Below are 26,095 nucleotides of genomic sequence, written 5' to 3'. Positions count from 1 at the left end.
CCTTCTGCTGCTACCGGCTGGGAGATGAGCCCCTTGCGCCGGTCATCTCCCGGCTGCATCTCCGTCCCGCAGATGAGCCGCTAACGGCCGCTATCTTTTTTCAGAAATCCCGCGGCGCTGATTGGCCGCTGCCGGACCAATGAGCGACGCGGGATTTCCTTGACAGACAGACAGACGGGATAAGACGATTATATATATATAGATGTGACTGGTTGCAAATCCGTAAATGATTTATTAATGACCTTCTATATAGTAGTAAAAGTTGCGAAACCTAATGTATATGTGCGTCCTTCTAAATTAGGGGGGCACAACTTTTTCAGATCCAGTAGCCCCACTATGAGGTTAAACTAATCCCAAATGCCGCAATAAAACTTTATGAAGTGTTACCATCTGAGACATTTATGGCATAGTGAAAGTATGTCCTGTAAATGCATGATGTATGTCAATTCCACTTCTATGACTCCAGATTATTGGGAAAATGGGAACCTCTTCTTACCCATTCTTACTTTGGAAAGGAAAAACACATGCATGCAGCTTTTTCTCTTATGTGGGTTGTTAAAATGAAGTCAAGATTGGTGCACAGACCCCTAGCCATCTCATCTACCACAGGGGATGCAGAAAGACCTTCCATTTTATGGCATGCTGAATAAATGAGTCAGTACAATGATAAATGTTTGACAAGATGAACATTGCCCTGCTGCAGTTCAGAAGCTTCATGATAGAACATGGTAATGTGCAATGTCCTGCAGGACCAGGGACTGACTGTTATAAAATGTGTTCACTCATATACTCATTTCTCCAGTTGATAAAATATTTTTCTTTTTATGTCTTTCACAGGTTTGCCAGCATCCAAACTCCCGAATGAGAGAATGGGGAGCAGAAGCATTAACCTCTCTAATAAAATCAGGGCTGGCTTTTAAACATGAGCCTGAACTCTTCCAAAACCAGGTATTTATTTGCTGTCCGATCTCTTTGGTGCAGTTCAGTCATTTACTGTTTTTTTTGCAGAGTAAGTAATGTATATTTAAAGCCATTTACAATATAAATAGCATACATTATAAGAGATATATCAGACCTGATGAGGCTGGTTTACTTATTGTGAAAATCTACATAAGAATGGCTGTAGAGTCCTGATACCAAAAAAGAGAATTTTATGAGTCCAGATAGATTGAGTCAAAATGCTTATTTTAATATCGGTGAATGAAAACTTTCAAAAATAATTGTGCAGCCACTCTGACACATATTTTCAAAGTAAGTATACCAGCCTCATCTGGTCTAAGAGATCTATTTAATAATCGATGTAGTCTGTATTGTGAAATGTGGTGACAGATCCACTCTGTTATTGAAGCCTTATTTTCTCCCCTAGAGGCTACAGTTGCTTCTCCTGAACCCCTTGAAGGAGCTTTCTTCTATAAATCACCATGATATTCGCCACAAGCAGTTGGAATGTGTGTTGCAGATTTTGCAGAACCAAGGAGATAGCCTCGGACCTGGATGGCCACTGGTTTTAGGAGTTATTGGAGCAATAAGAAATGATCAGGGGTGAGCATATAGAGCAATATCCTGCATTTTCTGCATCACACCGTCTGTTTCTTACACAACCCTTTTCCTTTTAGGGAGTCTTTAATCCGGACTGCTTTCCAGTGCCTTCAGTTGGTTGTGACGGATTTCCTTCCCACAATGCCTTGCATGTGCCTGCAAATAGTTGTAGAGGTGGCTGGAAGCTTTGGACTTCAGAATCAAGAGTTGAATATTAGTTTAACATCTATTGGCTTGCTGGTAAGTGGGCTCGTGTATTATTATGTTGGAGGTGGTCTGCAAACCTTTACTTCCAGTTTGGTGTGGGGCTCCATGGTATGCCCTGTAAGATTATGCTCTAGCATGCACCCATAATGCCTAACACTGTCTTATGAGGGTTACTGCACAATGCTAGGTTATGCCTCACTTCTATACAGAAGTGGTGGAAATCTTTAGTAAAGCAGTTGTGCTGTAGAACTTGTAAGTCACACTCCTTTTCCAGGAATATGAAGGAGTGGAGAGGACTTACTGGGGTTGTCCAGTTGAAATACGTTTTCAACTATCCACAGGATCGGTGGGTGTCCCACCACTGGAACCTGTACCAGTTGGCAGACTGGGGAGTTTGTGTCTCCATTACAAGAAGGCACAGCAGGTCGGATGTTCTACCCCTACTCCACGCCCAAATGGGAATGAATGGATTGGCTGTCGAGCATGCGCACTATTGCTCCATTCTTATGTGGATAAAAGATTAATGTTCTGATGATCATAGCGGGTCTTAGCGGTTAGACCCCTCCGATTAACAAGTTATCACTTATCCTGTGGATAGGCAGTAACTAGGTTTTTGGTCCCGACAATCCCTTGAAGACTTAACATTCCATGACATACCCACCGATTGCGGCAGTTAAAGGGGTATTCCCATCTCCTATCTCAATATGTAGTAGGTGTAATAATATTAATAAATACCCCCTATTAGAAATGTAGTATAGTTTTCTCATTTGTTATGTTTCTTTCCTCATGTGCAAGCATTACAGGACCTTTAGGTATCCATGGTTACGACCACTAGCAACTATCTAACTATCACTATATCAGTGGTCGTAACCATGGATACCTAAGGTCCTGCAATGCCTTGCACATGAGGAAAGAGACATGTGAATCAGAAAAACTATACTACATTTCTAATTGGAGGTATTTGCTAATAATATTATTATTATTACACCTACTACTTATTGGAATTGGTTTTTGGAGAGGAGAATATCCCTTTTTAAGCTTTTAAATACCGCTGTCAATCACTGACGGCAGCATTTAGGCACTATTATGTGGCCCAGATGTTGGTTCACCCCTTCTCCCTCTCAGCAACGCTGTAAAGATAAAACATGTTTCAAAACATCACAATTGATAATTTTCAGTTGCCACAAAAATAGCAATGAAAATTGATCAAAACACAATATGTACTAATGGAACAAAAAAAAAAATGTAGACTCTAAAAATATTTCACCACACTTGGCATATTTTTCTCGCTTTCCAGTACATTATATGGTAAAATGAATGGGGTAATTCAAAACTACAACTCATCCCGAAAAAAAAACAAGCCCTCATACCGCCAAATGGATGGAAAAATAAAACGTTACTGTTCATGGAAGGAGAGGAAAAAAACAAAAAATCACCTGCTAATAAAGATGTTCATGGAGGGGTTAAAGAACTTTTGACATTGTGCTGTTACTCCCGTAATAGGACAAAAGGGCGGTTTGTCTTTCATCAACTTCCCTTAGGGGAGGTGAAGACGCGGCATTATTACCTTATGGCCAATCTGAAGCCCCTCTATTCTCTAGAGCAATGGACACAACTCATGAGCACCCACTGATGACTACTCTTACATGGGCCTCCATATTGTAAAAAAAAAACATGTCTGACCTCTTTTTTTACAGTGTTAACTTCATGCTATGGTTTTGGTTTTCAGTGGAATATCTCGGATTACTTCTTTCAACGAGGAGAAACCATAGAAAAGGAACTAAACAGAGAAGAAGAATTGCTTCAGATGCAAGCAAAAGAGAAAGGAGTCACTTTAAATCGTCCCTTCCACCCTGCTCCCCCATTCGATTGCCTATGGCTGTGTCTTTATGCCAAACTGGGAGAACTTTGTGTTGACACGCGCCCTGCTGTCAGAAAGAGTGCTGGCCAGACGTTATTCTCTACAGTCGGGGCTCATGGAACGTTACTGCAGCATCAAACATGGCACACAGTCATTTGGAAGGTACGGGTAGTGGATCGCCAAAGTATTCTTCACCTGTTTATGTCCATGGGTGTGCAGCATTTATGTGTGATGTCAGGTTTTCCGCTGATAGCTTGACTTCTTAGTGCCGCAGGTGCTCGCTGATAATGCTCGCCTTGAGCAGTGGCAGCGTTTTCTCATCAGACTCCAACTCTGTAGAATCATAGTCTGCTAGCAGAAAATGGCGATTTTTAGACAATGTATTCCATTCCATACATTATTGTATTCCTTTTAGTGTGGATTATACCATTGTGCCTTCAGAACTAGTTATAAAACACACTTTTTTCTGATTTCTTCACTTGCCCCAGGTTCTGTTCCACCTTTTGGATCAAGTTCGAGAGTCTTCTACCACTGCTGATAAGGAGAAGATTGAATCAGGAGGTGGGAACATCCTCATACACCACTCCAGGGACACCGCAGAGAAGCAGTGGGCAGAAACCTGGGTATTAACCCTAGCGGGTGTAGCCCGAATATTCAACACCAGACGATACCTCTTACAGCCATTAGGTAAGGTCAAGTTGGCCATTCCGAGCTAATAGAGGGGGAAATCCCTTGTTAGGTGTCGTCGTCAATTAGCTTAAAGCTGAGGCGGGCTACAAAGAGTCCTTGTCTTTGGAGAACCTGGCATGATTTAAATGAGAATTCTAATATTTAGTTTTCTTTGTTTTGCCATTATGTGGAAATTAAATATTTGCATCAGTAGGAGACAGCAGGCAGGGCTAGCAGAGGACTTTAGATTCCCCTGCCATAGTGTTTAATGACAGTCAAGGTTAGATGTCACAGTTTTCATTGCTATATGATACCATTACATCAGTGATCATTAGCAGGCAATCCTTCTGCATCTAGCTAGTATCTAGACCTACTTACCTTTTCCACAATAAACATATCAAATATCCATGGGATAACTCAGGGGGCCTCAGTCCCTCCTTAAGCCGAAACATCATCGCGAAGAACGCTTGTTCCCTGTAACCCGCCAGTGTAAACAGGCTGCCGATCACCAGATTAACAAGCAAAATGCTCGTTCATCAGGTGAAATGATTTTTTGTGTAGCATTAAAGATCATCGTTCTCGGCAGCTCATCCTCCTGGGTAAACAGGTTTTGTGCTGCTGAGAACAATGGCAGCATGTGTGCTGTCCGATCTATCGCAGCTCTCTCAGTGCGCGTAGTTTACCAAAGCCTACCTGTGTGAACAGCTATTAAACGGACGACGATCAGTAAATATTTGCAGATCGGCTGTGATTTAGTGGCGCAAAATGGTCTAATGTACAAATGTATAAAGCAGGAGTGGAGCATGTACATAAGGTGCCTTACTTCTCCTTACTGTGCTAGAAGCTTGAATTGAGCGACACTTGTGACCTTATAAACAGTGTATTTCTGCACATAGCAGCAGGAATGTAGATAGAATGTTTTCTTACCTTTTTTTTTCTGTCTCCACTCTATTGTGGACATACAGGGCACTGAAATTACTGGTTCCAAATATGTTAATTTTCTCATCATTCAACAGGGCATTTCTCTTTGTTTAACTCTGAGGGTGCGCTTTCATTTCACTATGACGATGTTCTATCATAAAAAGGCAGGGTCATCGGAAGGAAAAAAGTAGACGCCCACAGTTCTGACTAAAATGAAATACCCATAGAGAAAGTCAGAACTGTGCAAGCGTGATCGCGAGAGACTATACCTATCTCACGTGACCATGCTGACAGTAATACTTATCCGTATTATGTCTGCCGGCCTCGGTCCCCTGCTCCTGCCATGCTCCACACTCTTTCAGCCGTTCCAACACTGTGATGCTGCTCTGTCTCATGTCTGAGCACTTTATTAGTACTGGGAGGCATTGTCAGTGTGGTTACGGGAGTACCTCCTCTGCTAGCGCTTTACTAACAGGAAGTGCTGGGAGGGAGGCATTGTCAGTGTGGTTACGGGAGTACCTCCTCTGCTAGCGCTTTACTAACAGGAAGTGCTGGGAGGGAGGCATTGTCAGTGTGGTTACGGGAGTACCTCCTCTGCTAGCGCTTTACTAACAGGAAGTGCTGGGCGAGAGGCATTGTCAGTGTGGTTATGTGAGAGCCTCCTGTCCGAGCGCTTTACTATCAGGAAGTGCTGGGAGGGAGGCATTGTCAGTGTGGTTATGTGAGTGCCTCCTGTCCTAGTGCTTTACTATCAGGTAGTGCTGGGAGCGAGGCATTGTCAGTGTGGTTATGTGAGTGCCTCCTGTCCTAGTGCTTTACTATCAGGAAGTGCTGGGAGGGAGGCATTGTCAGTGTGGTTATGTGAGTGCCTCCTGTCCTAGTGCTTTACTATCAGGAAGTGCTGGGAGAGAGGCATTGTCAGTGTGGTTATGTGAGAGCCTCCTGTCCTAGTGCTTTACTATCAGGAAGTGCTGGGAGGGAGGCATTGTCAGTGTGGTTATGTGAGAGCCTCCTGTCCTAGTGCTTTACTAACAGGAAGTGCTGGGCGAGAGGCATTGTCAGTGTGGTTATGTGAGAGCCTCCTGTCCTAGCGCTTTACTATCAGGAAGTGCTGGGAGGGAGGCATTGTCAGTGTGGTTATGTGAGTGCCTCCTGTCCTAGTGCTTTACTATCAGGAAGTGCTGGGAGGGAGGCATTGTCAGTGTGGTTATGTGAGTGCCTCCTGTCCTAGTGCTTTACTATCAGGAAGTGCTGGGAGGGAGGCATTGTCAGTGTGGTTATGTGAGTGCCTCCTGTCCTAGTGCTTTACTATCAGGAAGTGCTGGGAGAGAGGCATTGTCAGTGTGGTTATGTGAGAGCCTCCTGTCCTAGTGCTTTACTATCAGGAAGTGCTGGGAGGGATGCATTGTCAGTGTGGTTATGTGAGTGCCTCCTGTCCTAGCGCTTTACTATCAGGAAGTGCTGGGAGAGGGAGGCATTGTCAGTGTGGTTATGTGAGTGTCTCCTGTCCTAGTGCTTTACTATCAGGAAGTGCTGGGAGAGGGAGGCATTGTCAGTGTGGTTATGTGAGTGCCTCCTGTCCTAGCGCTTTACTATCAGGAAGTGCTGGGAGAGGGAGGCATTGTCAGTGTGGTTATGTGAGTGTCTCCTGTCCTAGTGCTTTACTATCAGGAAGTGCTGGGAGAGGGAGGCATTGTCAGTGTGGTTATGTGAGTGCCTCCTGTCCTAGCGCTTTACTAACGGGAAGTTCTGGGTGGGAGATATTGTCAGTGTGGTTACTTAGTAAAGCGCCAGGACAGGAGGCACTCACATAACCACACTGACAATGCCTCTCTCCCAGCACTTCCGGTTAGTAAAGTGCTAGGACAGGAGTCACTCACGTGACCACACTGACAATGCCTCTCTCCCAGCACTTCCTGTTAGTAAAGCGCTAGGACAGGAGGCACTCACGTGACCACACTGACAATGCCTCTCTCCCAGCACTTCCTGTTAGTAAAGCGCTAGGACAGGAGGCACTCACATAACCACACTGACAATGCCTCTCTCCCAGCACTTCCTGTTAGTAAAGCGCTAGGACAGGAGGCACTCACATAACCACACTGACAATGCCTCTCTCCCAGCACTTCCTGTTAATAAAGCGCTAGGACAGGAGGCTCTCACATAACCACACTGACAATGCCTCCCTCCCAGCACTTCCTGTTAATAAAGCGCTAGGACAGGAGGCACTCACGTGACCACACTGACTATGCCTCTCTCCCAACACTTCCTGTTAGTAAAGCGCTAGGACAGGAGGCACTCACATAACCACACTGACAATGCCTCTCTTCCAGCACTTCCTGTTAGTAAAGCGCTAGGACAGGAGGCACTCACATAACCACACTGACAGTGCCTCTCTCCCAGCACTTCCTGTTAGTAAAGCGCTAGGACAGGAGGCACTCACATAACCACACTGACAATGCCTCTCTCCCAGCACTTCCTGTTAGTAAAGCGCTAGGACAGGAGGCACTCACATAACCACACTGACAATGCCTCTCTCCCAGCACTTCCTGTTAGTGAAGCGCTAGGACAGGAGGCACTCACATAACCACACTGACAATGCCTCTCTCCCAGCACTTCCTGTTAATAAAGCGCTAGGACAGGAGGCACTCACGTGACCACACTGACAATGCCTCTCTCCCAACACTTCCTGTTAGGTGCCTCCGCTCCTAGTGTTTTACTAACAGGAAGTGCTGGGAGAGAGGCATTGTCAGTGTGGTCACACGAGTGCCTCCTCTCCCAGTGCTTTACTTACAGGAAGTGCTGGGAGAGAGGCATTGTCAGTGTGGTCACATGAGTGTCATACTTGTGCTTGAGAAAGGGGAGGTTCCTGAGCGGGTGCGGAAGGCATTTCCTTAATGCAGCGTCTCTGCAGAACTTGGCAGAAATGGACTGCTTTCACTTTGGTCAGACTGGTGATGTGTATGTATTGCATCTTTTTAAATTATCTTTATAAAGAAGCTTTGAAGAATAATACTTTGTATCTGTGTCTATGGATTGTACATTTTGATTATATTAATCTCGATTGTTTTTAATGTAGGTGACTTTTCGAAGGCCTGGGATGTTCTCCTGGATCACATTCAGTCTGCAGCTCTTAGCAAGAACAATGAAGTTTCTTTAGCCGCACTCAAAAGTTTACAGGAAATTTTGCAGATTGTTAGCCCAACCAGAGAGATTGATAGGCCAGAGGCCCTGCCCGGTATTGCAGTTACTGTACCTGCTCTCATTGGACCGATCACCGCTGTTGGTCCAGGTAGACCACTTATAAGAGCGGACTCTGCTGGAGAGAGACTTAACAGATACAATAGCTCCGAGCAGCCCATCGCCATGGATGAGATTGAAGACTCCGCTCTGTGGTGGGCAGCCTGGAACACCTGGTATAGGATTGGTTCAGAAAGTACAAAGCCTCCAACTACATGTGACAAACTGACTTTTATCCCAAGTCAGCCGTTCCTCACAGCTTTAATTCAGATTTTCCCAGCTCTTTATCAGCACATCAAAACTGCTTTTAACATGGATGACCTACAAAAGCTCGGGCTTATATTACATGGGGCTGTGTCAGTGCCTATAAGCTCGGATGCCTCTCCTTTCATCCTCCCCTCTTATACTGAAGCAGTGTTGACAAGCCTGCAGGAATCTGTGCTTACAGCTTTGGATGTCCTACAAAAGGTGACTGTCAGTCTCATCTTCACTTTCACATTTTTTGGCTTTTTCTTTCTTACATGGCACCAAGTCATCGAATGCAGAAATCAAACATTAAAACAAGTATAAATAAAATCTTTAATAAGCTAAACACCTAATTAGAAACATTACATGCCTTATCTAATATATTATGTACTTATTTCACTCCTTACCGACATGACGTACAGTTACATCATATACCGGCCCCTTGACTTTGATGCGTGTTCAGGAACTGAGCTTGCATCTTTTCCGGCAGATGATGGCTGTGGTGTTCAGCCATCATCTGCCTCTTAACAGCCATGAGTGAAGCGGAGCTCCACCCGCAGCTGTTAAATGCCTCTGACAATCTCTGACAGCAGCATTTACAACTACAGTGAAAAAAAGGATAAAAAATACATATGTTGCATTATCACATACGTAAAAGTCCGATCTATCAAAATATGAAAGTAATTAACCCGATTGGTAAATGACGTAATAAGAGAAAAAATCTATACCCCAGAATTGTTTTTTCGGCCATTGCAACATTGGAAAAAAAATGCAATATGAGGCGATCAAAATATCGTATCTACCCCAAAAGGGTAGCATAAAAAACGTCATCTCAGGACACATAAAACAAGCCCTCACAAGCCCCATCAACCAAAAAGAATGAAAACATTACGGGTCTCAAACACCAGCACAATTTTTTTTTCAAACTTGAGAATGTTTGGTATTGATTGACATAATCTTACTGACCTGGAGAATCATATTGCTGGGTAATTTTTACCATATAATGAACACTGTAATTCTAAAAAAAAAAAGCAATTGTGGAATTGTGCTTTTTTTTTATTTATTTTTTTAGCATTTTCGCCACACTTGGAATTTTTTTCTTGCTTTCCATTACATGGGATGTAATAAAGAAAAAAAAGATGAATGATGCCATTCAAAAGCACAACTCATTTGGCAAAAATAAGTCCTCATATACCTATGTTGACGGAAAAATAAAAAAGTTATTGTCTTGGAAGACGGAGAGGAAAAAAAACAAAACGCAAAAATGAAACTGTCATGTCGGGAAGGGGTTAATACAATTAAATATTCTTAGCACACATTTTGGTTAACTAACAAATATGGAGATGGCTACTCTTAGTAAGCACCTGTACACACAGGTTTTCTGTTTTGGAAGTGACGATCAGTCTTTTGATATTTGTACACATTTTGGTTAAATTTATGAACCCACCTAAATAATTAATTTTGATGTGTCTTAGGGGTCACTAAGTATAATATCGTGCTTGTTTGCTTGTGCAAGCTGTTTTGTGTCTGCTGGCTAATACATTAATCACAGTCTTCCTTACGTACATCTAGATTAGCAACAAGTAGAGGACAGTTGGAAGGTAATGTGACTGTAGAATCTGACTGCAGTTTTTGTTTGTAGTCTGTTACCATGGTGATGTATATATCTGTATAGGAGATTTATTACACAAAACTTAGCTAATTTTCTAAATTAAAACTATTTGCAAATTTAATTTTTATGTGTAGATTTGAAAATAGGTCTTTATTTTTTTTTCGCAGTCAGACTTTTTCTCTTAAGGAATTTTGTGTTTTTTTTCTTAAACATATTGTCCACATAATGCATAGTAGATAACTGTAATTAGTTTTAATTTTTATTTTAAAGAGCATGTAGTAACATGGTGACAAGATGTCCTAATTTAAAAAAAAAAAAAAAAAAAAAAAAGTTCACGTATCCATAATATTCCCATGACAAGATCCCGTTAATAGCCCTGCAGACACGAAGGAGCTCCAGTGAATCTGGGGATCCATAAGCGGAATACACCAGCATGTATAAGAGCCTGTGATATGTGATCAGAGCGTTTGTCAATAATTTGTGTCTTTCCTTCCTTTTAGGCCATCTGTGTAGGTCCAGAAAATATGCAGATAATGTATCCAGCAATTTTTGACCAGCTATCTGCATTTGTACAGTTTTCTTGTAAACCCCCTCAGTATGGCAAGCTAGAAACAAAGCACATTGCTAATGCCAAATACAATCAGGTATGTATTATCACGCCTCTTGGGTGGATTTCTGTCTGATACTAATGACATTACCTTCTTGTGCTGTAGTGTTTTACATTACACCGCACTCTTAACCATTAGTGTCACCATCACAGATTATAACATTGCTGCTTTTCCGGTTTTGTAAAACTCCTCTTCTCCTGCTGCAGTTTATTTAGAAAATAAAGAAACCGTGCTTTATTCACCCTGCCCGGGTCCAGCACTGAGTCTCCGCCTTTGCACCCAGTGTCTGTTATTGTCTGCAGCCAATCATTGTGTTCTGTGGCTCGGTTATTGGCTGTAATGCTGTAGACAGGTCGTCAGTGTTGCAGACAATAACGCACATCGGGACTAGCAGAAGATGCTCACCAGGGAAAGAGACGTTTTACTAAACTGTAAAACCCCCTTTAAGTTTTTGTTTTGTTTTTTCACTGCAGACAACCACTTGAATCGCTCCCGAGACATCCAGTATCTTTGACGTCTGATGTCATTGAGGGAAGATGCAGCCTGCTGCTTCTTTCCTTTGTACAATGTGAAAGCTGTTACTTGTTTGTAGCTTTCCTATCTGATTCTAGAAAGGGACCCCCATGTATGAAATGTAATAGGGTATTTGGACTGAGTTTTATCCTCATAGTACAATGGCTATGTTAAAAGAAGTCTGTCAGCACAGAATGACTGATCAAACCAAGTGCAGGCGCTTGGTGTACCCTTGGTGTAGCCAAACATTTACACCTTCCTACCTACGTTTTCCTTCTATCTGCCCTTCTCTGACTCTGTACACCAGAGCTGTCAATCAAGAAGAGAGGGAAGTGGTGATAGAGAGAAAACAAGTAGGTGGAAAGGTGCACTTAAATGTTTGGCCACCCCAAGGGTGCACCGAGCGCCTGTACTTGGTTTGAACAGTCACTTGGTGCTGACAGACTTAATTTAAACATGTATTCCTAGATACATCACCATTTCAATATATCTTATTTTCAGCTACGTGAGTCTGTGCGTTATGCAGATCCAGATTTGTTGGTATAGCAAGGCTCATGTAAATGCCATATGCATGATGTTAGTCTATGGCCTCCTGCATGTTACTGGCAGCGGATGTTGGTGTTGGAATAATAATAGCTGGGTATCATTGTTTGGCTTGTTACAGGGTGCAGTTGGATTGTGTCTTCTGATTAGACCTCTTGACTTGTATGGTCGGGTCTAAAAGTCGAACATCGAGCTGAAGGGGATTTTATTGGACAATACTCATTGAAGGGAACCTATATGAGGCTTTAGGGCCAGCAGACTTATTACATTGCTGGGTAGGATAGTGAAAAACAAGTTCAAACTTATCTTCATGTCTGCAAAAACTTTTCAATCACTGAGAAGGTCAACCTTGCATCTTTTTGTACTTGAGGCACAAACTGGTTTTAGGATGGTCCGATTCCGCTCTGCTATGTCTTCTGTGGTACAAGGCCAGGAATCATCCAGAAGATCAGCACACTAGCCAGGAAATGTCCCACACTCTGTGTACTTTATTAACTTTCTCAGTGATGTAAAAGCCAATTGCGTCTGGAAAGGTTTTAACCTCTTTTCTTACCCTAGCCAACAATATGATTAGTTTGATGACCCTAGAGCTCCTGACGAAATCCTTTTAATATATTTGTGGCTAGGTAAAATGGACAATTCTGTTGCTTCACTTGGTTGACTCTGTTAATTCATGTCGCTGCAGGTAATTTCTTAGTTAACCAAAAATAAAATAAAAAATAATTGAATTAATTGCCACTATGTCAATGAAGCACCATCAATACTTTTGCATCATTCTCTCATCTAAAATTAACATGTATGTGTCTAAATCTATCTGAATTAACTTCTCTCGTTCTGTTTATTCTGCAACAAAATGGAATCACAATAGATCCAACTTTTTGCACCGGTGAGTGACATTTCCTTAAAAATTGCCCTGTCTTGACAAAACAGAAAAAATGAATCAGACTTATAACATTCATGAATTCCTCCTTCTGTACACTTGAAGACTGGCAATAGTATGGAGATTTGTCTTACTTTCTTTGCGCATGTAAAGTGCTTCTTTCTGCTTTCCTTTTTAATGTTTTGGATGACCAGATCAGCAAGCATGCAGACAATGACCAGCTCCTATCTCTGCTAATAGTTTCCTGACTATAGTCTTGAAATCTCATGTATGATGCTTTTATTCCAGGCAGAGTGGGTCGCCTTAAATTATGTACCGTTTGCTGAAAAATCCTTGGAAGTCATGGTTGACCTGTACCAGAAAACAGCATGTCATAAAGCTGTAGTGAATGAAAAGGTTCTCCAAAATATTATTCGGGTACGTATGATTGTGTTTGGGGCCAGGGTGGATTGACCCTTAAAGCAGTTGTCCAGGCATAACTATTCTGAATATGATTGTTCATCAATAGCAGATGGTTGGTGGACACCCGGCCCCACACAGATCAGCTGTTTTTTGTTCCATTCGGCGGCTGGATGTAAATTCTTTGGACAGAGCTGCTGGGTGCGGCTCCGTTCAGGGCGTTGCTCCTGCTTCTGGGTACTGCAGTACTTTTCAACTCGAAAGAACAGTGGTGCTGCTGCTACACTTAAAATTAACCCGCTCTCAGCATTTCCTTTCAGTGTTTACATTCATCTGCAGCGGTGCAGAAACAGCTGATCAGTGGGGTGGCTTGGTATTGGACCCCTACTGATCTGATAATGATCTGTAGATGGGTCATCAAATATCTATGCATGGACAATCCCTTTAACCTTGGCAATAGATAGGAATGTCAGTGGTCGGCTACTCACTAGCCAGCAAGTACAACCCCTGGCAAAAATTATGGAATCACCTGGCTGGGAGGATGTTCATTCATTTGTTTAATGCTGTTGAAAAAAAGCAGATCACAGACATGGCTCAAAACTAAAGTCCTTTCAAATGGCAACTTTAGGGCTTTAAGAAACACTAAAAGAAATCAAGATAAAAAATGTGGTACTCAGTAAGGGTAAGTTTTTTCAGACCAAGCAGAGGGAAAAAATTATGGAATCACTCAATTCTGAGGAAAAAATTAAGGAATCACCCTGTAAATTTTCATTTCCAAAACTAACACCTGCATCAAATTAGATCTGCTCGTTAGTCTGCATCTAAAAAGGAGTGATCACACCTTGAGAGCTGTTGCACCAAGTGGACTGACATGAATCATGGCTCCAACATGAGAGATGTCAATTGAAACAAAGGAGAGGATTATCAAACTCTTAAAAGAAGGTAAATCATCATGCAATGTTGCAAAATATGTTGTTTGTTCACAGTCAGCTGTGTCTAAAATCTAGACCAAATACAAAAACATGGGAAGGTTGTTAAAGGCAAACATACTGGTAGACCAAGGAAGATATCAAAGCGTCAAGACCAGAAACTTAAAGCAATATGTCTCCAAAACAGGAAATGCACAATAAAACAAATGAGGAACGAATGGGAGGAAACTGGAGTCAATGTCTGTGACCGAACTGTAAGAAACCGCTTAAACGAAGTGGGATTTACATACAGAAAAGCTAAACATAAGCCATCATTAACACCTAAACAGAAAAAAACAAGGTTACAATTGGCTAAGGAAAAGCAATCGTGGACTGTGGATGACTGGATGAAAGTCATATTCAGTGATGAATTGCGAATCTGCATTGGGCAAGGTGATGATGCTGAAACTTTTCTTTGGTGGCGTTTCAATGAGATTTATAAAGATGACAGCATGAAGAGAACATGCAAATTTCCACAGTCATTGATGATATGGAGCTGCATGTCAGGTAAAGGAACTGGGGAGTTGGCTGTCATTACATCTTCAATAAATGGCCAAGTTTACATTGATATGTTGGGCAGTTTTCTTATCCCATCAATTGAAAGGATGTTTGGGGATGATGACATCATTTTTCAAGATGATAATGCATCCTGCCATAGAGCAAAAACGGTGAAAACATTCCTTGAAAGAAGACACATAAGGTCAATCTCATGGCCTGCAAATAGTCCGGATCTCAATCCAATTGAAAATGTTTGGTGGAAGTGGAAGAAAATGGTCCATGACAAGGCTCCAACCTGCAAGGCTGATCTGGCAACAGCAATCAGAGAAAGTTGGAGCCAGATTGATGAAGTGTATGGTTTGTCACTCATTAAGTCCATGCCTCAGAGACTGCAAGCTGTTATTAAAGCAACAAAATACTAGTGATGTATTGGAGTGTTATTTTGTGCCTTTGTTTTTCATGATTCCATAATTTTTTCCTCAGAATTGAGTGATTCCATAATTATTTCCCTCTGCTTGGTCTGAAAAAAATTACCCTTACTGAGTACCACATTTTTTATCTTGATTTCTTTTAGTGTTTCTTAAAGCCATAATGTTGTCATTTGAAATGACTAGTTTTGTGCCATGTCTGTGATCTGCTTTTTTTCAGCAACATTAAACAACTGAATGAACATCCTCCGAACCCGGTGATTCCATAATTTTTGCCAGCGGTTGTATATGTGATATTCTCTTGTTATTACAGGAAAATACTTTTATCCACTAATGAACATAGCCTATTGCGACCTTCCGCATTATTACAGGGTCTGTATGACAAGCTAATGACGAATCACTATTAGTGTGACATCAGTGTTTGGAGTCCACAATTAGTGCTCCGGCTATGGTGTATTGATTTGTACCAATCAGTATGCCTGCCAGCCCTTGCTTGGTGCATATACAAGATACAGACCATGATCTTCTGGTATTTGAGGCTGTGTTGGTTATAATTCCATTTTAGTCTGTGCAATTGGTTTTTCATCCATAGGAAGTTTGTATTTGAGGTGCAGGCAGAGTGCTCATCTATCGGCTAGCTCTTACTGTGCATAGTGCACCTATTTGTGTGTATCTCTACCTGATGGGGCTCTTCTATAATAGGTGCTGTAAATGTATTATAGCACATTTAGGATCTAGGAGGTTTAATGGAAACCAGTCACCAGTTTTTCTCTGTATAATCGATATCCTCCACCTTTCAGCTGTCTTTAAAAGCAAGCCAGCAATCTGTGTATAAGATCACAGCTGCCCCACATACCAAAGAAAACACCTTTTATAATTGTCCAGCGCCATGTGCTAAGTGGTCCGATGGGCGTCTCTGGACTGTCGGCGCCTCCTCTGCCCCCACAGTCGTTGTCCTTCTGCCTTGATTCACGTGACTGTCCTCCTCCACACTGACTGTCTTGTTCCCTACTGTGCAGGTGCGAGAGTCGGGCAGACTCTGTGGATGACGTAGGAGACGGCAGATAGGTCAATGGGGGCAGGGGAAACCACGAATTTAGAGACAGAGGAGGTACAAGCACAGATCAGAGTCTCTCATCAGACTGACTAGCATATGGTGCAGGACAATTATGAAAGACATTGGCTTAGATTGCCTTTTAGCAATTAATTATAAAATTTTTATTTTTAATATAATTTATTTAGGTAGTGCTGGGATAATATGCCTGTTAGCATTACACTGGCAGGGTCTAGTAGGTGTACTACGATGGCAGACCTGGGGACTATGCAGTCACAGCAGAGCAAATATCAGCTCTTATAATAAAAGTATATTAAGAAAATTCTGAATATTGGTTGATGCAGTTCCCCAACACTTGACACATAAAGGGACTCTGTCAGCACAGAATGAATTTTCAAACCAAGTACAGATGTTCAGTTCTTCATGGCGGCCAATAATTTATATACACCTTCCCACCTGCTTGGTTTCCCTCTATCACCTCTCTTCTCTGGGTCTATGAAGCCAGAGCTGTCAATCAATCAAAGGGGAGGAGGATGGAGATTGAGGGAAACCAACCAGGTGGGAAGATGTATACAAATGATTGACCCCGCCATGAAGCACTGAGCACCCGCACTTGGTTTGAACAGTCATCCTGTGCTGACAGTCCCTTTAAGGGGGACCTGTCATGTGTAAAATAGTATCTGGTCTGCAGGCCGGATGTTATAGAATAGAAGCTGATCAGATCGATATACATTTTTGTGGGAAAAGTTTTTTTAAAACTCGTATTTTCTTTATTGAAATTCCTGTATTTATATACATATGGCATGGGTGGTCCTATTCAGTGATTGACAGTCTTCCCTATATGACTGCATGCAGAGATAGCTGTCAATCACTGTTAAGACCGCCCACTGGACTCTTATGCATACAAACCGCAGGGATTTCAAAGAATAAAATGCAGGTTTTACTTTCCCACTAAAATGTATATCAATCTGCTCAGCTTTTCCTTCTCTACACGATGATGTCCACACATAGGATTGCTTCTACAACTCGACAGGTTCCCTTTAAGATGGCAATTCAGTAGATGTAAGGACTCTCTTAAACCACTAGGTGTCAGTAAGCACAGCTGTGATATCTCACTCTGCTGAAGCAGCAGATAAACCCAACCGAGCACACACTTTTCACTGGCTTTGTAATATTAACATTACGATAAGTGGAAAAGAACCACTGTTGGTTACATTGCTCCATAGTCCACCTATGAATTAAATACATTATTTTCTCCTTTTTTTCAGACTCTAAGGGTTCCACTGAGCCTAAAATATGCTTGCCCGTCAGAAAGCACCTGGAAATTGGCGGTGTCCTCCATATTGAAGGTGCTTTCAGTTGGGTTACCAGTTGCACGACAACATGCGTCTTCTGGAAAGTTTGAGAGCATGTGGCCAGAACTGGCGAATACTTTTGAAGACTTTTTATTTACAAAAAGGTAAAGTGTGTTCTAGGTGTTTATTCTGCAAGTGCCATCATCTCATTGTAGGATACGGTCATATTGTAGATTTCTAGTATAGACTTGATCTTATTGCTTCTGTTATCCAGTGGGTCATTATTATACATTTACACTAATGCATCGTCATTGCATTTGTGGTATTTAAAGCTATTATTTCCTTTTAGTTTTGGTTTGGAGCCAATTTAGGCTATGTCCACACACAGCGTCTTTGCTGCGTTTTATCCATGCGGGGGAAAAACGCAACTCTTTACCGTGGCTGCAAAATAAATGAGGTTTCTAAAGTCTCAGTCACGCGGTTTGTATTTGATCCTTGGATTTTTTGAGATGTGCTTTTTAGAAAACCACAGCATGTCAATTCTTTCAGCGTTTTGCTGAGTTTTTACCCAAACAATTGAATGCATTAAAGACACTGCAAAAAACAAACTGTGTGACTATGCCGACGTCCACGGACCTCTGCATGAGTCCTAAGGGTTTTGACAGCACATCTAGGTTTGGCAAGTTTCTCAGATGTGGTTTTTCATTATTGCACTTTATTGCACTCCCAATCACGTTTTTTACTAGAAGAATGATTTCTGCAGGTGATTATAATTGGGAAAATACATTTTTTGAAAGCAGACCTACATGTTGCATTTTAATAATGTTTTTGTGGATTTTTTTTCACCATTGACTTGAATGAAGTTGTATTGCAATCTAACTATTGGTCATATTTGTGGGGGTCTCAGAGGTCAGCATGGCAAATCCTTGCAATATGCCATCATTTTCTTACAAGGGAGAAAACACCTTTAACTGTTAATGGTAGTCAATAGCTCTTGTAATTAGAGTTGTCATCATATTGTATGCCGCTCCTGAAGAAGCACAGATGATGCATAGTAGTTAGTCAGCATATTCCATATACTACATCTGTATGATTGTTTTGTGCTTGGCAGATGTCTTTATCTCCATACGTCTTGCATTATCCCTATTACAACTTTTCTATATTTCTTTACAAAGTATAAATCCTGTCTAGAAAAGAATACATAAGTGTACCTGGTAAATGTTAGTTATGTAACCGGCAGCCTTCTGCACGGTGGGCTGTTATTTTAGAACTTGTAGTGCTTGACTAGTAGACTGCTTCTTTTGGGGCCTATGAAGCATTTTAATATAGTTTCTGGTACTAGAGGTAAAGCAGGGCATGTGAAATGATGTCCACACAAAGGGTTGGATTGGGATCTTCTATGTATGCATAACTTTGAAATGTTATTCCACACAAAGCATCACTTTCCTTCCTGGAACTGCCTCTAGAGTAATACTGCTTTCCCCGTTTTCTTTTTCTAGCTCACCTCCAGATAATCTTTCAATTGAAGAGTTTCAAAGAAACGAGAGTATTGATGTAGAGGTGAGTGGAGCAAGAAGAGAGAGCTCTCTTTGTAATGCCATCTGTGTGAGGAGGGGAAAGAAAAATGCCAATATTCTCTTGCTGGTAACTCAAGCAAGCTCATACAACATTTCGTGGGCAAATAAATGAAGCTGCTGCCTGCAGTAACCATATAAATACTGGAGTATGATGTATATTACATAACTGTAGCTGATTTCTTGTTCACCTGATCATCGAGTATGAATAGCAAGCCATATTCTGCTAAAGGTTTGCCTGAAGACACTGCAAGCTACTCTGGACACTTTATATTTCAGTCGTGCTTGGTGACCATTTTCTTAAAGAAATGGAATACTTTTCTCTATTTGGTTAAGAAATTGAGCATGAATATAAGCATTTTGCTTTTCAGGGGTCTGGTAAATTGTTTTGCTCAGATTTTCCAGTCTGATGGATGGCAGGGGCACAGGAGTTGTGCCCTTACCATCCACAAGTAGGAGTCGACTGTTACACACAGCCAGGCTCCTGCTGGAAGTACGGAGACCAGTTAGGCTGTGTGCCCACGATGCAGAAATGCTCCGGATTTTTTCCTGAGCGTTTCTGCATCTCCCTGACAGCTTTAATACATGTGAGGAATGCCAAAGAAACAGTAATTTCTCACATGTATTAAAGCTGTCAAACAGTTGCAAATCATGAGCACGGAGTGACTAAAACATAACACCCGAGCACGCTGAAGATACTTGGCGAGCACACGAGCATGCTCGCTCATCACTAGTAATAACACTAATGCATTTACATTTTGGGATTATCTTTATGGGTTCTGTGCTGCACAGAAATGTATAAAGTCATCCTTTTACATTAAAATTGTAGTGTAATCTGCGGCCATTTTATAGAGCAGGAGGAGCCGAGCAGATTTATTTTATATTTTTGTGGCAAAGATTTAGTATGATTTGTATTTTATTCACTGACATCTCTGCTCATTGCCAGATGAGCAGTCCAGTGGGCGGTCCTAATCAGTGATTGACAGCTATTTCTGTATGCGCATTTGTACAAAGAAGACTCACTCACTAAGCCCAAAATAAGCAGAGTCTTAAATGAATGAAATGCAAGTCCTATTAATCTTTTCCCACAAAACTATGTATTAATTTAACTCTTCCTGTTTCATAACATGCTGCCTGCAGATTGAACTGCATTTTCAATGTGTCAGGTTCCCATTAAGTTGCTATTAACTTTGGTTCCAATACATTAAAACCGATGATTTTCTCCCTGTTCTTAATGAGAGGGAGTGGTGAAGTCAGACACTGCCGATTCTTGAAGAATTGCGTTACTCTTCTTGAATCTGGAGCATCTGACGAGTGGCGTGCGCCACACCAGAAATCTTACTCCACTTTCAGATGGGAGCAAGATTTCTGGCGTAAGAAATGCCACTACTTGTCATGAATTAACATTTTCGCAGAGCTGGGAGAACCTGGACTAAGAATGCCAAATGATACCAATTTTTTGTGCAAATCCAAGTTGCACAAAAATTTTGCAACTTTTCAAATGCAAATTTCCTCTTCAGAGAAAAAAAGGACTTGAACTCTATAGCGCCACCTATTGGAAACAGCAATCCTACAAGTCACAATCAACCCTTTAACAAGTCGTACAATATGACTTAGGATAAAAGCCAAATCAGAATCTGAATTTGCAGACACGGTGTTTCGGGCTGTTGGCCCTCGTCAGTGCAAAGTATGAGAACTGATTTGGCTAGATGAGAGGCTCTGGACTGAGGTCTAAGGGGTAACATTTCTCCTTGTGGAAAGTGACACACCGACTCTGGCATGTCAAGGTAAGGAGGCTTATTCTCCATTACTTGCCAGAGTCGGTGTGTCACTCGCCACAAGGAGAAACAGAACCCCTTAGACCTCATTTCGGAGCCTCTCATCTAGCCAAATCAGTTCTCATACTTTCAGCTGTTGGCCCTCATCATGACATGTCAGAGTCGGTGTGTCACTTTCCACAAGGAGAAACGTTACCCCTTAGACCTCAGTCCAGAGCCTCTCATCTAGCCAAATCAGTTCTCATACTTTGCACTGACGAGGGCCAACAGCCCGAAACACCGTGTCTGCAAATTGAGATTCTGATTTGGCTTTTATCCTAAGTCATATTGCAAGACTCGTTAAAGGGTTGATTGTGACTTGTAGGATTGCTGCTTCCAATAGGTGGCGCTATAGAGTTCAAGTCCTCTTTTTCTCTGAAGAGTCAATTTGCATATTAGAGGAGCATTGCACGGCGAATAAGCCTTCTTACCTTGGCATGCCAGAGCCGGTGTGTCACTCTCCACAAGGAGAAACGTTACCCTTTAGACCGCAACTTTTCAAGTAATTTTTGGCAGAATTCTGGCGAAATTGCTAAATGAATCCGCTTCATTGAATTTTCCTGACATACATTTTAATCTTGATTTTTTTTTTTTTTCTCTCTGTTTCAGGTTGTCCAGTTGATCAGTTCAGAGATACTGCCATATGCCAACTTTATTCCTAAGGACTTTGTTGGTAAAATCATGACCATGCTTAATAAAGGCTCCATACACTCCCAGTCATCTTCATTTACTGGTAAGTTTACTAAAAATATACAGATTTCATGTCTGTGGCAACCCTGGAAACCTGTACCTTTAAGATATTCTTAAAACCGCCTCTGCTGGCGATTTTGTTGACGCGCGTTCCGTCACCGCTCTGAGCCTGTAGAGATTGGCGGCGTGCATAACACGTGGGTAGTTAGCAACTCCCTGCATGTTAGTTCTTACACCCATAGTTAAAAAATATAATCTTGGATGACCTGTTTAATATGTGCAGCTTCACGCAGTGTTGTTTTGTGTTAGTTTAAATCCTAGTTTGCGTATTCTCTTTGCAGAGTACATGGCCGTGTACTTCAGGTATAGCAGACTGCTGCACATCACTGGGCTGGCCGCAGCAGTTTTAGGGAATATTAGGGCCTAGTTTTGGGAACTTGCCATGGGTGTATGGACCTAACCTGTAATTTCTACAAACCTCTTGATAAACTCTGTGGCCCCCTGATTCATCATTGCTGTTTCTCCAGTAATATTGTCTATACGTTTTACTCATTTTTTTTTTTTTTTTTTAAAGACAAATGTTTGACTTTTTGAAGGATTTGCAACTTTTGGTGCTAAAAAGTCACGAAAAAACTGTTTAAGAAAAAAATAAAGCACATTTTCAATTTTGCACCAAATTCATGAACCGCGTGCACCATTCTGAAGAATTTGGTACAAAAAAACATCAGCAAATACCAAAAGATGGAAAAAAAAGAAAAGAAAAGTGACTTCAGTAAATCGTCAAGGATGAATCGAAGCGTGAGTGCATATTGTGGTCAGACTGGTGGTTGTGCCTCATTAACCATCATCGACTACACAGTCACTAGACTCAAAATGAGCATTTCTTGTAATATTTCTCCATTAACTCTTTGCTTTTTTTCCCATTTTCTACATCTCAACCCAATGTAGACAAATCTCTGTGGGTTGTGTATATAAGGGAGAGATGGAGGACATTTAGGCTGGCTTGTTGATGTGCTTGGAACGTCCCGTATTGATAGATCTACATAGATGTTTGTTTTTAATTTACTCTGTGCGCTCCAGGTTGACACTGGCATTCTTACCTTGACTTCCAAGTAAGGAAGCTTGCCAACGTGCTAATAAGAAATGGTTTTTACTGCTCGGTAAGAGAACCCCGTTCTTCATGTTCCTTTTGTTTTTGCATAGTGTAACAAGCGCAGCGCAGAGCAAAACCTCTAAATATTGCTTTAGACTTTATGGCAGGTCCTGTTTAAATAAAGCATGCTTGATGTGGTTCCCTCAATGAAAAAAAATAACAAGCTGCTAAGCGACTTTGACCTTCAGATTTCACAAGAGCGGCTTTCCAGTCAAGGGTGTGACTTTATACGAGTCACTATGAGATTTCTGATATTACCGCCTATGTGTAAGCGTGTTCGAATTCCCTCTCCTAATATAAATAAACTGCAGTATGAAGCTGAAAGGAAATGAGCTATCAGTAGTTTACGCTGTGAATTAAATAGTCCAGCCATGTGTATTTGAAAGTTTGGCCATGATTTATTTTTTATTCAGAGGACCTTCAGGGGAACCCCATCCCCCTAAGCATGCCACTGGACCTTTGCTGAATATAATACCGGTTCAGGTACAGGGTATTTTGGACCTGAAGGACCAAATACAGTTTAGCTGTCTTTAGGATGCTTTCCTTTAAAGGGAATTTGTCAGCAGATTTTTTTCTATGTAATCTGAGGTCAGCACGAGGTACGGGTTAAAACACTGAATTCAAGGATTTGTCACATGTTGGGCTGTGTGCTGTTGTTTACTTATACTGAAGGTTTTATCACCTGGTGATGATCATTGCTGGAGTACAGAAGCTCATGCATGCAAGTCTGACTCCGCCCCCTCTTGTGATAAGCAGCTCACTGTCTATAGTCAATGTAAATACAGAGCCTTGTGTGGGCGGGGTTAGCTTTCTCAGCTCTGCTGCATGCTACATCAAAGAACGGTGTCAGAAACGCTGCACCCAGTAAACTAAGTCATACATCGTTGTAATCCAGGTCTCTTTCTCTACATCAGGCTGCTCTCAGTTTTTACCATCAGTGTATGGTCCTTGTGTTTATATTTACCATCATTGTCATCAGTGTTTTTCATGGATGGATAAATAAATTACGACGTTTCTCATATCCTTTGCAATGTTAAATGCACACTGACTGTACCCGAATACCATCTGTGTACTGTACGGGTTTTTCACGGACCCATAGACTTGTACTGGCATTTTTTATCCGAGATGCCGTAAAAAAAACAGATATGTCTCTTTTTTTTCATGGTCTGTGAAAAAACATGGACATGTGCATAGCACTATAGATTATAATGGGTACATGTATGCGTGAAAAATCTGGATACAAGACGTATGTGCAATACTGACGTGTGAATGAGGCCTTAGGATAAATAGTTCATGGTAGGTGTTATAACAGTGATCAGAGATCTTTTCTCCTTCACCCATGACTGCACCACGGAGAGAGGGGATCCGCCCTTCAAGGACAGGAAACCTACAGATAAAAAGGGCGGCAACTCTCCCCCGCATCAGTTGGTTTCCTGTCCTTGACTGGGACCTACAGAAAGAAGAAGGAAAAACAAAGAAAGATAGAAGATGGACTTACCAGGCCCGGCCATACCGGTTCAGGCAGCGGGGATTCCCTGCCTCGGCTGGTGCGGTGTCCTGTAGCGCCACCGCTGGGGTCAGTGGGCCTCTAGGGTGGCAGGGAGACGCAGCACAGGAGAAGACCGGAGCCGCCACGTTCTCCAGTGGTGTCGGGGCCCAGGTGGTGAGTATGCCTGGGTTTCCGGGGCCCAGGTCGGTGAGTATGCCTGGGCTTCCGGGGCCCAGGTCAGTGAGTATGCCTGGGCTTCCGGGGCCCGGGTCGGTGTGCATACTTGGGCTTCCGGGGGCCATTGCGGAAAAGCCTCCCCGGTGTCTGGGGAGTCGGCGTGTCTGGGCTCGCGCGCTTGCTGACGCCTTCCCTCTGACGCGAGCCGCAGTTCACCACTGGGTGTCGGCGGCCTGGGCGCGCGCACCGGAAGTGACGTGCGCCGCGGTGCCCTCTGGGAGCGGCGCGTTTGAACGCGTGGGAACCGGGCTGCTCAGCAAAAGAAAGCGTTGGGGGGAGGGATGGACTCCCCGGTGGGGGGGGGCGTCCCCCATGCTGGAAGGTGCACAGGTGGACAAGCCAGGTGAGGGAGGCGGAGCCCTATAGGGGTTAAATTGCCAGGAATGCACAAGGGAAGTTCTTCCTGGCACACTCTGGCACCTTTTTGGCTATGAGCGAGCAGGAGCTACAAGAAGTGCAGTCCCTGCACCCCCACTCACCACCACCTCCACAACATGGGAAGCGTACGAAAGGACCCCCCAGTGACCACCAACACAGCCAAGGTGACGGTGGAAGCGGGCGGTCTGGCAGGTCTTCGCAACGCGACAAGGACTCCAGCGTGGCGTCAACCTCGAGGAAAGACCCAGCTACTGGAACGGGTTCCTCTTCAAATCCGGTATTCCCTCTTACAACGGGACGGTAAGTGATCTTCGTGAAAGCTCACTTGTAACTTGGGACCCCCCCCCCCTCTCTTTTTTCTTCTCTCATCAGGGAAGGAAGAGTACAGGCAAGTCCAAACACAGGACCTGCGCGCTTTGCGCAGAGGATCTGCCCACCACATGGCAAAAAAGACTATGCAACTCGTGCATTTAACAAACAATCTGCGAGGAGACCCCTAAGTTCGCCTCAGAGCTCAGATCCCTGATTAAATCACAGGTTGAGGATACCTTCAAGTCCCTGCAGAAGGGGGGGGGAGAAACTAGAAAAAAACAGGAACCTATCCCCTGTATCAGGATCTAGCAGTTAGGACGGGGAGGTGGTAGACTCAGATTCGTTCTGCTTATCTTCGTCCTCGTCATCTTCTGAGGGTGGGGGTCGTAGCGGTTTCCCTATAGAGGGTACGGATAATTTAATTAAGGTAGTTAGGTCCACTATGGGGTTGGTAGATCCTCGCCCTAAGAAATCGGTCCAGGATATGATGTTTAGGGGCCTGGAACAAAAGAAAAGGACATCTTTCCCTCTTAATGATAAAGTCCACTCCCTTATTAAGAGGGAATGGAAAAAGCCGGAAAGAAAGGGCTTGTTGTCACCTAAGAGAAAATACCCCTTTGAAGACCCGGTATGCTCATTCTGGGGGAAGGCGCCAAAGTTAGACATAGCAATAGCTAAAGCCTCTAAAAAATTTTCCCTGCCATTTGAAGACATGGGGGTGCTAAAAGACCCAATGGACAAAAAAGCGGACTCCTTCCTGAAAGGAGCTTGGGAGGTGGCAAGAGGAGGGTTAAAACCCGCAGTGGCAGCCACGTGCACAGCCAGATCTTTAATGATCTGGCCAGATCAGCTAGAAGCGCAACTTAAAAACAAAACGTCAAGGGATAACGTACTAGGCTCCATCCCAGTAATGAAGGGCGCAGCAGCTTTTTTGGCTGACGCATCAGCCGATTCAGTCAGGCTGGCA

At 42.7% G+C, this 26,095-nt stretch overlaps 1 protein-coding gene across 2 annotated transcripts in view; it reads left to right on the top strand.

Moving 5' to 3' along the window:
• Positions 1 to 26,095, top strand: part of MON2 (MON2 homolog, regulator of endosome-to-Golgi trafficking) — a 144,066-nt gene that overhangs the window by 82,455 nt on the left and 35,516 nt on the right. The window contains exons 21-32 of one of the 2 annotated variants that reach the window (XM_073651591.1): positions 838 to 948; positions 1,367 to 1,542; positions 1,617 to 1,779; positions 3,476 to 3,769; positions 4,096 to 4,294; positions 8,274 to 8,902; positions 10,793 to 10,936; positions 12,825 to 12,842; positions 13,125 to 13,253; positions 17,452 to 17,642; positions 18,978 to 19,038; positions 21,479 to 21,602. In XM_073651591.1, the coding sequence (XP_073507692.1) occupies positions 838 to 948; positions 1,367 to 1,542; positions 1,617 to 1,779; positions 3,476 to 3,769; positions 4,096 to 4,294; positions 8,274 to 8,902; positions 10,793 to 10,936; positions 12,825 to 12,842; positions 13,125 to 13,253; positions 17,452 to 17,642; positions 18,978 to 19,038; positions 21,479 to 21,602 (2,239 nt within the window). The remainder of the gene's footprint in view (positions 1 to 837; positions 949 to 1,366; positions 1,543 to 1,616; positions 1,780 to 3,475; positions 3,770 to 4,095; positions 4,295 to 8,273; positions 8,903 to 10,792; positions 10,937 to 12,824; positions 12,843 to 13,124; positions 13,254 to 17,451; positions 17,643 to 18,977; positions 19,039 to 21,478; positions 21,603 to 26,095) is intronic. The other variant, XM_073651592.1, reaches the window with a different exon arrangement.

Source organism: Phyllobates terribilis, unplaced genomic scaffold (assembly GCF_046119375.1).
Source record: "Phyllobates terribilis strain yellow unplaced genomic scaffold, ASM4611937v1 Scaffold_11__3_contigs__length_659146591, whole genome shotgun sequence".
Taxonomy (NCBI): Eukaryota; Metazoa; Chordata; class Amphibia; order Anura; family Dendrobatidae; genus Phyllobates; species Phyllobates terribilis.
This window is presented reverse-complemented; position numbering and strand designations above follow the sequence as displayed.